At 34.2% G+C, this 15137-nt stretch overlaps 2 protein-coding genes across 2 annotated transcripts; both read left to right on the forward strand.

Moving 5' to 3' along the window:
* Positions 1-5782: 5782 nt before the first annotated feature.
* LOC144568648 (CASP-like protein 1E1) lies at positions 5783-7132 on the forward strand. The gene is made up of 2 exons (XM_078319021.1): positions 5783-6155; positions 6596-7132. Exons 1-2 carry the CDS (start codon positions 5854-5856, stop codon positions 6930-6932), a joined length of 639 nt encoding a protein of 212 aa, XP_078175147.1. The 5' UTR covers positions 5783-5853; the 3' UTR covers positions 6933-7132.
* A 2493-nt stretch (positions 7133-9625) lies between these two features.
* On the forward strand, positions 9626-13776 carry LOC144568244 (PHD finger protein-like protein). The gene is made up of 5 exons (XM_078318528.1): positions 9626-9957; positions 10426-10584; positions 11566-11826; positions 12094-12669; positions 13484-13776. Exons 1-5 carry the CDS (start codon positions 9874-9876, stop codon positions 13571-13573), a joined length of 1170 nt encoding a protein of 389 aa, XP_078174654.1. The 5' UTR covers positions 9626-9873; the 3' UTR covers positions 13574-13776.
* Positions 13777-15137: the final 1361 nt, after the last annotated feature.

Genomic DNA, 15137 nt, shown 5'->3' on the forward strand with positions numbered 1-15137 from the left:
TATGACAATTAGGGTTAATTAAGGCTTCAGAAAGACCATACCAAGAAGGAATCTTATATATATATATATATATATATATATATATATATATATATATATGGGCTATGGTGCATTGCAATGCATGAACCCCCTTATCCATTGCACTATAATCACGGATTTAAAGTCCAAACGACCTATCCGAACCGTTAGATGTTTAATCCATATTGAAATGTGCTTGGAGACCAAATTTTACATTTTTTGGAATTTTTTTTACTATTTATTAAGCATTTTTGAAAATTGCTGTTTTGCTGTGAACAGTAAAAAACAGTAAAATTTTCTGGACCATCAGATCAGCGACTTTCAAAATTGCTTAATAAATAGTAAAAAAATTCTAAAAAATGTAAAATTTGGTCCCCAAGCACATATTAATATGAAGAACAAGATGAACGGTTCGGATCAGTCGTTTGGACTTTAAATCCATGATTTATAGTGCAATGCATAAGAGGGTTCATGCATTGCAATGCACCATAGCCCATCTCTCTCTCTCTCTCTCTCTATATATATATATAGAGGTTGACTAAGATCAAAATGGTAGTTCCTAAGCTTTGGTGCTACCAATTTATTTTTCAATTTTCAAAGTTCAAAATGTCGATCTGAACCGTTCAAGTCAATCTCTATATTAAAATATGCTTGGAGACCAAATTTTACATTTTTCTGAAATTTTTTACTATTAAGCCACCGTTGGATCAGCAATTTTCAAAGTGGCTTAATAAATAGTAAAAAAATTCAGAAAAATATAAAATTTGGTCTCCAAGCATATTTTAATATAGAGATTGATTTGAACGGTTCAGATTGACGTTTTGAACTTTGAAAATTGAAAAACAAATTGGTAGCACCAAAGCTTAGGAACTACCACTTTGATCTTAGCCAACCTCTATATATATATATATATATATATATATAGAGAGAGAGAGAGAGAGAGAGAGAGAGAGATAGGCTAATATGCTTTCGGAAGTATATGGGCCGAAATACACATGGTCCAAATTTGAAATTTCAAAATTCAAAAAGTCGATCTGAACCGTTCATCTTGTTCTCCATATTAATATGTGCTTGGAGACGAAATTTTATATTTTTCTAAATTTTTTTACTAGTTATTAAGTCACTTTGAAAATTGCTGATCCAACGGTGGCTTAACAAAACAATAAAACCGTTGGATCAACGATTTTCAAAGTGGCTTAATAAATAGTAAAAAAATTCAAAAAAATGTAAAATTTCGTCTCCAAGCACATATTAATATGGAGAACAAGATGAACGGTTCAGATCGACTTTTTGAATTTTGAAATTTCAAATTTTGACCGGAAGCGTTTCGGACCATATACTACCGAAAGCACATTAGCCTATCTCTCTCTCTATATATATATATACCTCAACTAGCTTGTAGAAACTATGTATATCTTCAGTATACTCTTCAAATGGATCCGTCTGCTTCTCATAAGAAACCTTTTGGAAATGTTCAAAAAGAACACTAGTGGAGAACATACAATTAGTGTCGCCTTAAAAAACCGACACTAATACTTTAGTATCGGTCGTTTACAAAAAACCGATACTAATAATATTAGTGTCGGCTATTTAGATGTAGGCGACACTAATAACTGAGAATTAGTGTCGGTTTTTTATAAATAGCCGACACTAATACATTAGTGTCGGCTATTTATAAACAACCGACACTAATACTTAACAATTAGTGTCGCCTATTTATAAACAGCCGACACTAAAGCTAAAAAAATTTCATTTTAAGTCCCGCGCACCTCTTTCAAACGCACACCTAGGGTTTTAAACATTCACTTCGCTTCACGCTTCTCTCCGATCTGATCTTCTCAGCCACTTCTTCTGTTCATGCTTCACGAAAAGCGCTTCTCTCCGATTTGATCTTCTCAACCGCTTCTTCTGCGCATGCTTCACGAAAAGCGCTTCTCTCCGATCTGATCTTCTCAGCCGCTTCTTCTGCGCATGCTTCACGAAAAGGGGCGTAACTTTTGATCCGTCCGTCGGATCGGGCTGAAATTTTGACATGAGCTCCACAACCCCAAATCCAAGCTAACTTATTTTCCAGCCCGATCTGACCATCAGATATAGATTTTTCGAATTTTCTTTACAATTTCAGAGTTTTTAGGGTTTGTATGATAACAATAAATGAGCAATTTGGATGATATTTTATTTAGTGAGTGTTATTTGTAAATTATGATGAATTATTTGATATCTTTGTTTTATATATAGTTTAGCAAAAATATATGAGCATTCCAGAACAAAAATTTTCATTTTTAGAATTTTCTATGATTTATAGTGAATTTTTGAAATTTTTTTTTTTTTAAAAAAAAAACATTAGTGTCGGCTATTTATTAAAAAGCCGACACTAATAAGTATTAGTGTCGGCTTTTTAATAAATAGCCGACACTAAAAGTTAGTATTAGTGTCGGCCATTTAATAAACAGCCGACACTAATGCCTTACTTTTAGTGTCGGCTATTTACAAAGTATTAGTATCAGCCCGATTAGTGTCGCCTAATGTCCGACACTAATACCCATAAACAGCCGACACTAATTTCAAGTTCTCCACTAGTGGAAGTACATATATAGATTAGTATATGGGCTCTTAGATATGAATGCCAAACTATCAAGAAATAGAGATAATAAATATGTATAGTACAGGTATGAGGTAGAAACTATACAACATAAGCATATAAAATACCTTCATGCTTTCAGTTTGCTTTAAAAACAAACCTGGGATTAAAGAATGAAAGAAGTAAGAGAAAATGCACGCCATGCGCTAGTACAGGTATACATATCTATTGAATTTGGTATAGGAGGAGAAAAACAAGTCATCACAAAAGTGGGGAAGGAAAGAAAGTTCACCTGCTTTGCGAACAGTTGTTTGAAGGTGAAAAAACTGTGGAGAAGGATGAAGTTCAGTCGCTTTGATCAGCAATGTAGTAAATTGCATAAGACCTCCAGTAGTTACCTCTTCTTTGACATTTTATCTTTATTTCCTGTAACAAATTTAATCAGTTACTCAAGGTTAGTCTTTCATTTTATAAAAAGTTTATGTGCTGCATGTGTTATGGACAATTCTTAGCAAACTTTGCGGTTTAAAATTAATCCTAGTTTTTACATCCATGCACCTTGTTCGTAGTAAAACATGAAAATAATAAGAGATTAAGACATCTTCCTTGTTCGTCCAAAACCCTAGCACAAAAGCATATATATAATAATTAATGTACGGTGAATCCACCTTGTTCCTTTTTCCGGTTTCAAATGGAATTCAGACAACTCGTGAAACAAGCTACTTGATCTCGATCAAGACTTTCGTCTCTTTGGAAATTTGAAGAAGAGGAGGAAAGACTAAAGAGCCGTTTGTGTCTCAGAGTCTCGTTGGTCGCTATTTAAAGGGAGCGGAGCGGATTTCTATTTTTAACAGAAATAATGACCGTTATCAAGTGATAAATCAAGTTAATTATGGAAAGTTAGAACGAATCAGAGTGCTAACTTTGGTCAGACAATTAATCCGGAGTGCTCCAGGAATCTCCGATTGTTGGGCCGAAGTGTTCTGTTTTGTGTTGGGCTTGGGCCCGTCAATCCTGTTTGAGGAAAGAGAAGGCCATATCCTCTAAGGTAACAGAACATTTTCTGTTTAGAGCAGGGCCGTCCGATCGGAATCCGAGTCAATCCTGTGATGCACAAACCCTTCAAAATTCGTGCAGATTCTGATCAGACGGTCCAGATCTGAACTTATATATTTTGTTACCTTACGTGATATGACTTCCAGGAGGGGGTAAGTTTTGTCTAAAAAAATACATCATAAAATTAGATATTTAAAGCGAAATTGTAAGAAATTTGAACGCAAATATTTTCACTAAACATTTTTTTTTTCAAATTGCATGGATAAACATGCTTTTTTAACAACACAAGTTGTTAATTAGAAAATGCTTTCTAAACAACACAATCTTTTTTTTTCAAATTGAATAGCTATGAACAAAATAAATAAATAATGTATAACAACAGAGCAGCACTCGGTGAAAAAATAAATTGAATAGCTATGAACAAAATAAATAAAGAAAAAAAAGAAGGCAAGGACAATAAAAGCATGCATCAAAACCTAATTAATGTATCTATGCATTATATAAGAATATAAGATAAACATCAGAAGATAAAATTTAACAAGATATCCGCTGCCTGATGCCAACTTTACAATCAAGTAATACCACTCGCGCCTGATACCAGATGCAAAAACAACATTTTGACTGGACACCACATCAAATTCTCTAAGGTGGTTTGCAATCTCTGTGCTCCGTTAAGAACCATCACTCAGTACTACTGCGCCATTCTGTTTCTTGTCAGAGTTTGCAGATTTCTCCAGACAGACTTCAAAGCTCGATTAATTTCTCTTCATTGTCCCCTTCGACTTCCATCTTATCAGTGTTGGCACAAGCATCTGTTACTGTTTGGCCTTCAATTAAACTTACTGATGTCACGGGTTGGTTCGGGATGATAGCTTTACCAGTTGTTGCAGCATAAAGAGAAGGATTTCTGCAATCTATAAGACTCAATTAGAAAATATTCAACCATACTAGGTACAATAAATTTGTTCCACGCATAGATTAATCATCATATCAAAATTACAACATAGTTTTAGGTAATATGCCTACCCCAATTTTCTCGTCTAACAAGTAAAGATGTACCTCTTTAGAAAGTCCTGTTGAATCATATACTCGAGGACCGATAGAGCGGATGATTTCCAAACGGACTACCCATCAATCATATTATTTCGAGAAGATCACCAAGATTTCATTCGCTCTGAATTGTATCCATTAAAAACCTTACCAAAACCTCAGGATGATGACATTACCCCTCATAACAGAAAACATGCATTACAGTTTTGCAGGAAGGACCCTACAGTAATTCATTATTTTTTAAGGTAAGATGAACCCTAGAGTTCAATTGATTTCAAAGCAATAGGATTCAATAGAGATGATTTATAATTGAACTTTGTTGATCGGAATAAAAATAGAGAAGAATTGAATTCTTCTCTATATATTGATTGAAATTTACACATTATAAAATAGAAATCATTTTTGTGCCTTTAAAATATATACTTACACCTATTCAATTCTCAGCTCAAGTAATTTAGCAAACTAGTTCAACTATGTTTTGGATATAACAACTTCATAACCGAGTTAGTACTGGTACCAATCTTACCCGGACGGACAATAGTTAGCTAGTTTATTTAAAATAAACAAAAATCAACCTATGACATCATTTCCAGAAAATTTCATTTACAGCAAAGACGCCAGCATTACCAGTGTTCCCGGGAGAGAAGAGATGCCAGTTATGCTAGCGTTTTCACAAAGAAAAATGCTGGCTTTGCATTCTGCAATAAAAGAAAGCATAGAATTATACAAGAACAGGTCAACATATTTCAATAAGATTGAAATTAACAGTGATATTAATAGATGTTACTTTGATTATTTCATAAGAGTCCCAGCCATGAAACTGAGGAAATTGTAGAAAAGGACAGGAAATCTAGCTATGATAAAAAATTGAGCGAATTTGACTGGCAATTGACAGTTGGTAAGAGAAGGAATAAAAGGACTATGTTCCAAATTTAAAATTTAACACACTAATGGAGTCCCATAACTGTAGTTGCTGTCAAATCAGATCATTACAGCTGGTTAACATTTTCTTCTCATGACTAAGCCAAATCAAAATATTTTTTTACTTTTTTGTTTCTTTCACAATCTATATATCTCCCCCTTACAAGATTCTCATTCCATCACCTTCAAACAAATCTGAATTTAGAGAGACATAGAAAAGAAAGATAATGGAACATAACCAGCAGCCACCAGTTACCTCTGAACCACCACCATACATGCAGCAACAAGGAGAGCAAGCAACCCAGGCACCTCCAGTTACGGCCCCACCACCATACACACAGCAACAAAGAGGGCAAGTGAATGTGATTACAACTCCAGTATCATTAGAGGAGATGATTGGGTACATAGCACGTGGTGCGGCCCTTTTGACCACATTCCTCGCAACTGTGATCATTGGTACATCCAATCAAACTAAGGGCAAGTTTTTGCTCGAATCTACAGCAAAGTTTTCCCGCTTCTCTGCTTTCAAGTAAGGATTTACTTTTCCAAGAATGCAACAACAAAAAAATTAGGCTAGTTTTCCCTAATTAGCTGTTGCCTCTTCCACACAAAAGCAATCTAGCTTTCTTGGTTAGTCGATTAACTGATCTTTGTTACTGTGAAATAGCTAATATTAACTTCCTTAATTAATTAGTTTATCTAATTTCTTACAAATATGGCGTAAATTTTTTTGATTAAGATGCTATACTTTACATCTTGAATGCTATCTTTGTCCTCTTGGAGCTTGACATACAACCTCATTCTTATGAGAACTTGAATTTATTACTGAGCTACCAGTGGTTAATTAGTAAGTGTTTGTTATTGAATTAAGATCTTTTTTCCAAATTTTTACAGTTGAATATGCATGCAAAATGGTGGCTTCAAAGATTTTTGAGTTTAATTGAATTAATTTATTTTTGTTTCATGTAGGTACTTTCTTGCAGCGAATATCATCGTATTAATCTACTCGATAGCTTCATTGCTGATATCTATTATCGTGAAACCAAAACCCTTAATTATAACACTATCAATTGCATTCGTCGATATAGTTGCTGTCTCCTTGCTCCTGACTGCCAATGGAGCTGCTAGTGCAATTAGCAGACAACTTGACGATGTCGACCATTTACTTGAATCAAGCTTATGCTCGTACTATGACACATTTTGTTCGCATATTAAAGCCTCTATTGCAATGTCGATGTTGGCATCAGGCATCTATCTGGGACTGATAGTTCTTGCTTTGGTCATCTTTGCAAACAAGAAAAGCTGATGTCGTCGGTGCCCTTACAAAATTTGTACTTCATCAGATTGTTGAATTTACAGTCCTCTTTCTTTTTTTTTTTTATAAGTTTTGGAATTTTCATTGTTGTACGTAGATGAAGGTGCCTTGTCAAATTATTGAATTAATTTACAGTGTGTTTTAATTTGTGGATTTAGAGATGAACAACATTCATGATTGTGTGCTTAATTTATAATTATGAGCAAACATTGATTATTTCTCCATCAGTTTCTTTCTGATTGTTTGAAAACATTGCCATATGATACATAAGAACCGGTATGTAATGAATTTGAATCGACCAATTAAATTAAATAATATGGAAGTAAAAGGTGACACCAGCGGACCAGATTTTGTGAACCAACCAAACATTAATTCATATTAAAAATATCTGGATATGTAGTAAAAAGGGATCACCGATTGTATAGCATTAGTGCACCTATTTTACTATTTTGTTTTCTGTGTGAATATTTTTTTTCTTTATCTATATATTTGTTAGCGGTGATCGCGCTAACCATAAAAAAAAAAAAGGAAAAATTTCTAGTGTGCCTATGTAAATTCTTCTAAAAATAGCCAATATTTCCACAAAATCTTAACTTTGTTTTTTCTATCCTCTTTTGTATATTTATTTATTTATTTAGTTATTTTAAATATTGAAATGACAAATATACCCTTATCTCTATTTGTGTGCTTGATAACACTTTGTGGATTTGCTGCGGTCTCAGAATTTTAGGGACATCTCCATTCATATTCAAAATGAAAGAGTATATTTATCAATTTAATATGTAAAATAATTAAATAAAAAGATAAATAAATAGAAAGGGATAGAAGAAATCATGTTAAATAAATTGACTATTTTAGAAGTTAATATGGGTACACTAGAAATATTCTCTAATAAAAATCTGTATCTCCTGTAAATATATATACACAAAGAACGGAGAAACCATTATATATATACATAAATATATCTGTTTCCAGAGGTGCTATAAACAGCTAATAATGATACTTTTTATTTACAATATTTTTCATTTACAAATTAAGATGAGTTGATGTGCAGCTGTATTGCTTATGGTTAGCCTATTTATGAACCATAATTTGTGAATAAAAAACATATATATGGCTAGAGAACTAGTCTATGTTATATTCCATTTTTATACGCATCTGTAAGCTGTATGCATGCGTGCTCTCCTCTCAGAATGTTATCCATATATGAAATATAATGGACTTGTTTAAAATATAAGTTATAGAAATAGGACTGTTTTTCGGTTTTGGATTTGTTGGAAATAGAAATTAAGTTGGAGCAAAAATAAATTAATCTCATGTATTATAGAAACTTTTAATATATTCTTTATATTTTATGGGTTGCAATCTAAACCCAACAAAAATATTATAATCATGATCGTAAAATCTATTAAAATTGGACTTGTGCTGTTTGTAAAGATGAGACGAATATTTTGAGATTAGACTTTACTTGATTTAACAGATAAATTTGAGCATATATACATTCAGAATATTAAAATCATTTAATGTTGAATTTAGGTAATTAATAAATTTTACTGGGTCAATATGCAAAAGCATTGAATAAACAAGAGCCCATACAGACTCCTTCAGAGTAGCATTATCAATTATCAGTTCCAAAATAATAAAATATATATTTTTTAACAAATTGGGGGGAAATTGGTAAGCCTATTAGAATTTTGTGAAATTCAACAAAATTTGGAGAGTTTGACCAACCCATTTAATCAAAATTCAATTCCTTCTGAAATGTAGATAAAATCATAAAATACACACAAGGCAGGTACTGCCAATCAGAATAATTCAGCTGGATATATAATTAATTAAAACATTGTCATTCAAAAGATATTATTCTATTTATCTAATAATTAAAACATTGTCATGCAGAAGCAATCATTGTATGCAAAAGGTGTTGGTTTGCATCTTTGAGTTCTCCACAAAATATAACCAACGCTAAGCATCAGAAGACATGCTAAGTAAATTAAACCAGATACCAAAATTCTACATAACAAAGAGAGATAAATATAAAAAAGTTATAAATTTTCATTTAAACAGTATATTCCATAAGCTAAGAAGCGCACACTTGAAACACCACCTCTTTATGGAAATTAAAGTAACAAAGAACAAGATGTTCTTTCATCACTGCGAAAGCAAAATACCTCCTCCTGCGGCTGCACTAATTCATTAATTTATGGCGTGTTACTGGGCTTTGATGGCGTGTTTCGTCGGGAATTGATGGTGTATTTCTGGGCTTTTACTCAAAACTTCACTTCTGGGCTTTAGTATTCTAAATAACCGGCCCGGTCCATAACTATTGCGAAGTCTTTAAAGTGTATAACAGTTGTTTTAGCCCAGTTTTGAAGGATAATAATTTGTAATTTATGCTAGAAATACTCAAAATAACATCTTCTTTAAAAAGAGTCTAAACGCTGCTTAAGTTTCAAGATCGAGTGTAAATAATTTTCTAATAAAATGTATATCTAATTTTCATGAGAAAACAATATAGAAATATATATAGGATGAACATATTAAATTTTTCCCAATAAAAAATGTTAATAAACTATTTAGTTACAATATAAATAAAATGAATTTGTATTTCATTATTAATAAAGAAAATAAATTACTAATAATTTTCTCAACAAATGAAGTGGCGGGAAACCCGAAAGTAACCCGCGCTTCTACTAAAATTCCCAAATCACACTCAACATTCAATTAGCTTTCTTCACTCAATCTCTCGTCTCGTCTCGTCTCGTCTATTTCCCTTCTCTTGGTATTTGCTACTATTTGGTACCTTTCTTTTCGAACAAACATCCGATATATGGCTGCGATCTGAGGCCTAGGGTTTCCCGTTCCCGATCTGCTCTTTCTTCTATTTCGCTAACCCTAGGTGCTTGCTTTTAGGGTTTCTTGAGAAAAAAAAATGGGGGATGCTTTCGAGGATGATGAGATGGAGCGAGTTGTCACGCTTGATGAGTACATCGAGGAGGCTGAGGCCGAGGAACTGGTGAAATATTTTCTCCCTCTCTCTCTCTCTCTCTCTCTCTCTCTCTCTCTCTCTCTCTCTCTCTCTCTCTGAATAGTGCGTCCTATTAGCTGAAATTACCCTGAGAGGTCCATTTTCCTCAATTTTTATGATATTCTGTAAATTCACCTGATTTTTTAGGGATAAACTAAAAAATATACCAACATTAGGAGCACTAATTATCCATTGGGCTCAGATATGATCATCTCACTGGTTATTCTATCTGAAGATGTTATTATCTAATAGTTTTACATATTAGGATACATATTTAGTGGTGGATCCATCTAATATAATGAATAATAAGCCTACTGAATACAATATATTTATGTTGGTGTAGATTGCTTGATTTTTTGGGATATCCATGAATATTACAACTATAGGCAGTAAACATTTGTGATTCTTATTTTAATCAAGATATTGTTATGACTTCTGTTATTTCACAAAAAACAGGAGGCAGATTTAGTCTTAGGAGGGGATGAAGGTAAGGAGTGCACGTATGAAAATGGATACATGAAGAGACAAGCTATCTTCTCTTGCTTGACCTGTGTGCCTCAGGGAAATGCTGGCGTTTGCACTGCTTGTAGCCTCTCTTGCCATGATGGCCATGAGGTACTCTTTTCTTTTCTCTTACATTGTTTTTTGTAAATTGATTGGCTGAAATTAATTGATAACCTTTCTTGGATAGGTATTATTGTATATATTTGCATGGTGAGTGAGGTAATTCAGTTTGTCATTATTAAATTGCGGAGAACAATATTTGTTTAATGAGGAAATTACTTAAAATTGCCTGTAGAAGTGATTATGGTAAGTAAAAAATGTGAGCAAAGGGAGCCAATGGTTTATATATAAGCTGTATTGCAATTACTTTTTACTTTTATTCATATTTACTTTTGCAACAAGGCAATAGAGTAGTGAATACCCAAATTGGTGGGGTTGGAAATTGCTGACTTTACCCCACATCTGACCTGATCTGATCCATCTAAGGCTGACTCATTGTATTTGGGTCAGATCTGTATCAAGAATTCTCGATCTGTGGACCGGTTGGGCTGGATCCATCTTAACCAGTTTACACTTGGTTATGCTCCTTTTGTCATAATAAAGGCCAACTTCTATGCAACATAAATATTTTTTATTAACAAGCAAATATAATTGCAATAGAGTAGAAGCAGTGAAACAACACAAGGAGCTCCAAAGTAATTTGTGTTATTGGCTGTATTGTAAATGAAGGTTTTACCATGTTTATCATAGCCTTTATGATGTTAGTTAGTACACCAGCTAATGGGTACCCAGAACAAAAAATAAAATTTTGATAATCTGGACCTCACCTGAACCTGACAAAGTATACTTCAGGTTGGTTCTCGATCATCTGATATTCTGGTTGGTGACGGTTGGATCAGACATAAAATTACAAGTAATATAAAGCAGATCACACTATAACCAGCTGGTTTTCATGTTGTTCGCCCAATTGTGGCAACCTTGCATTATGCACAAAACACTCTTTCTAGAAATTCAAAACCAATATGTTCCAACTGCAAATCTGCTAATTCATTGGGCTTGTTTTCTTTTCCTTTTTTCACCTTGCTGGTGCAGATGGTGGAGCTGTGGACAAAGCGCAAGTTCAGGTGTGACTGTGGCAACTCAAAATTTGGAGAGTTCACATGCAAGCTCACTGCTGACAAGGACCTGGAGAACTCTGAGAACTCATACAATCACAACTTCATGGGCTCGTATTGCACCTGTAACCGGCCTTATCCTGATCCAGAAGCCAATGAGCAAGTGGAGATGATCCAGTGTTGCATTTGTGAGGATTGGTTCCATGAAGATCACCTTGGTCTCAGCTCTGTCGATGAGGTTATATACTCTTTTAATTTTGGGAAATGCTTTTGTCCTCCGAAATCAGGCATCCTCAAAGTTGTTGATCTGATAAAATCATACCGTTTATAAACTGTTTGCATCTTTTGCTTCTCTGGCATACATTGTGGTGCTAATTTTTACTCCCTTTTTTTTTAATGAGTGCGTGTTAAGGTGGATATTTCCTTTTCTTTGTAGGGGGGTAATGCATGTATTCAATGCTATCAATTTATTTTGTATATTATTAATTTTACTTTTGTGTTATAGATACCAAGAGATGAAGATGGAGAACCAATTTATGAAGACTTCATCTGTCAAAAATGCTCCCCTCCCTTTTCCTTCTTGAAACATTATCCTTCTTTAATTATGTCAGTTCCAAATCTGCAAAATGCACCACAAGCAACTGACACCAACACAAATACTACTGAAAATGGATCTGTGATAGATAATAACTCACCAAGTGACCTGAAAACTGATTCCAATTCTAAAGGGAAGGAACCAATGAAAGATGAAATCACAAAATGCAAGCTTGGGGAAGATATAAATGCAATTTCAACTGGGTCAGAGAAAACTGGGACAGTGTTTCTCTGCAAGAAATGGAGAGAGGAACTTTGCAAATGTGAAACTTGCATTGGTTATTATGCTAAGAATGGAGTTGAATTTTTGATCGATAAAGAGGATACAATAGAGGAATATGAGAAGACTGCCAAAGAAAAGAGAAAAGAGAAGCTGCAGCAACAGGAAGGGCAAGAAATCAATTTTTTGAATAAACTAGACCATGTTCAGAAAATTGAGATTTTGAATGGTATTTCTGACATGAAGAATGAACTTCGATCTTTTCTGGTAAGAAATTTTGTTCCTATGATATTTTTAACTTTGTGGCCTTTACTTTGTTTATGAGAACATTTGGAACTGAAATCCCACTAAAATTTGTTCTGATATCCACTAAGCAATAATATACTTAAATATGATTATGAGTAATCTTTATAAATTAGGCAATGTCACATATTCCCTTTTTGCATTCTCTCAGCACATTTATATATTGCCCAGTGCTCTTTATATATTTTTTGATTTGACTAGAGCATCATGAACTTTCCACTTTGACCCACAAAATTTTAAAGCTCCAATTTTGTCCTTGCCCTGTACCATTGTGTTCTAACATGAAATAAGATGGAATTTTAGAAAATAAAACTTTTGAATGAAAGATAATCTCAGGGACCAAAACACTACAAGTCATATAAATGATACCAAAAGGGGTAGTAAGCTTAGGCTGTGCTCCAGTATCGAAGGGGAAATCCTCATTAAAGGGAAGGGGAGGGGACGACAGGGGGAGGCTACCCTCGGAATAGTAAAACCTACAACCCGATTTGGAGGTGACAAAATTTGGAGAAAATTAAGGCTACGCGGTACCGCTCTCCCCTCCGAACAGTAGTTCTTCACCTCCATTCCCTCTCCGGTTCTTCTTTTCTGGAGCAGGGGAAATCTTCGGGCAGAGGCGGTCTGGGGTGAGCGTCTCCCTTCCACAATGATTTTCCCTTCCCTTTCTTCTGCCTCCCTTTGTCTGGAGCACAGCCTTAGTGACTAAAGGAAATTAATAATAATATTAAGGAGCCATTTACATAATTTGAGTTTTGGACTGATTAATCCATGTATGCAGGAATCATCTGACCTATCAAAACCAATCACCTCAGATGATGTGCGTAGCATCTTTGAAAATCTTAGGAAGAAGAAACAGAGGTTGATTTGATTTTCTCATGACCTGAGAAGTTGACGTTCAGCTTTGGGATGTGGTGCCTCCGCTTAGGGATATGTGCAATTTCCACTTGCACATGTAGTAATTGTGTGTCTATCTTGCAATGTTACACAAATTTGAAACTTTTAATCAGTTGTATGATATGAATAATTGTATGTTAGTATGTTAACCCTGTTCTGTTTTCTGTGATTTCTAAATTCAGCAAGTTCACTTTTTTAATTGGTTGATTGCTGAGTATTGTGTCTGTGATTTCTCTTCACATTCCATTGAGCTTATTTTATGACTGATTCAAGCTTTTACTTCTTGGAAAACAACATAGAGAAAAATCTAGATCAGAACTTGGCCAGTGAATATCTAATTATTAATTGATGAATAAGACTCAAAGTTTTGCTCCGTTTATGTCAATCCGAGCAATTTTCGCATCTGATATTGATATTGACCTAGTTAAATGCATTGTTATATGAGGCAATTAATTTTCTTACAATTTTTGGTGTGTCTGGGACTTTTATTGAGATGTTAGGACTGATAATGGATTCTTCGCTCCATTTTTATAATTTTTTTTTCTCTCTTTGCTATTGTGATCACAATTTGGCAGCTGAAATTTATTCGAATAGACTACAAAAAGGTATGAAATAGAATACAAGATAGACCCACTTGAGATTTTAATCAATTTTCTCAGTTTTAATTTTTGTTAGGGAGTGAAAAAAATCAACAGGTAAAACAAGATTATTGATTTTGTTCACACCTTACAATTTGTTGCTTTGTCACGAGTTCTTTTCAAACTTTTGTCAGATCATGAGAACTAGCTATATTATGGCTAGTTTAACTATCCCCAAGTCCTGACGCAATTAGCTGTTTATTACGCGATCATGATAAGAGAATATGTTGTGGATGTGGGAACTTTATGTGCTTATTTCAATTATTAACAATGAATAATATGCAAGTCTCGTTGTATATTTTAGATACTAAGTATTCAATAATATATTCTAAGTTAATTTTAAAGAAAATTTGCATAGTAAATTAAAGAACAAAGTTAGAGTGGGAAAAATGGCACGGCGGAGCCGGCTTCGTCACAGAACGGCACGATACGTGTGACTGTTCTGTGCCGTGACCCGCATGCCCTGTGTCGTGACCATTCGTGTGATGTGATCAGCTTTTGAAAATTTGGCACGTCACGTGAAAGATCTGGTCATAGCACGGAACGTAATCACACGAGTCACGTGTAATTAGGACCGTTAGGTCTTAATCAAATGGTGAATTTTGAATAAACTAACTTAAATTATGAAAAAGATAGTTAAACGTGAGAAACGTAACCAGTTACGTTTGGACACGGCATGCGAGTCATGGCGTGACTCGCGTGCCGTGACCACTCCTCAACATTTTAGTCACAGCACTTGTCATTGTTCACTTCGTCACGGTACGGCATGAGACCAAAGTCACGACATGTTAGTAACGGCATGACACATTGTTTCCACTCTAAGCAAAGTTAATGTGAGCTTCAACTAATTAAGAAATAATGTGATTTTTTTTTTTTTTGGATCAGCTTAAAATAGGGCTG

The sequence above is a fragment of the Carex rostrata genome, chromosome 17 (genome assembly GCF_964058835.1).
Source record: "Carex rostrata chromosome 17, lpCarRost1.2, whole genome shotgun sequence".
In the NCBI taxonomy this organism is placed as follows: Eukaryota; Viridiplantae; Streptophyta; class Magnoliopsida; order Poales; family Cyperaceae; genus Carex; species Carex rostrata.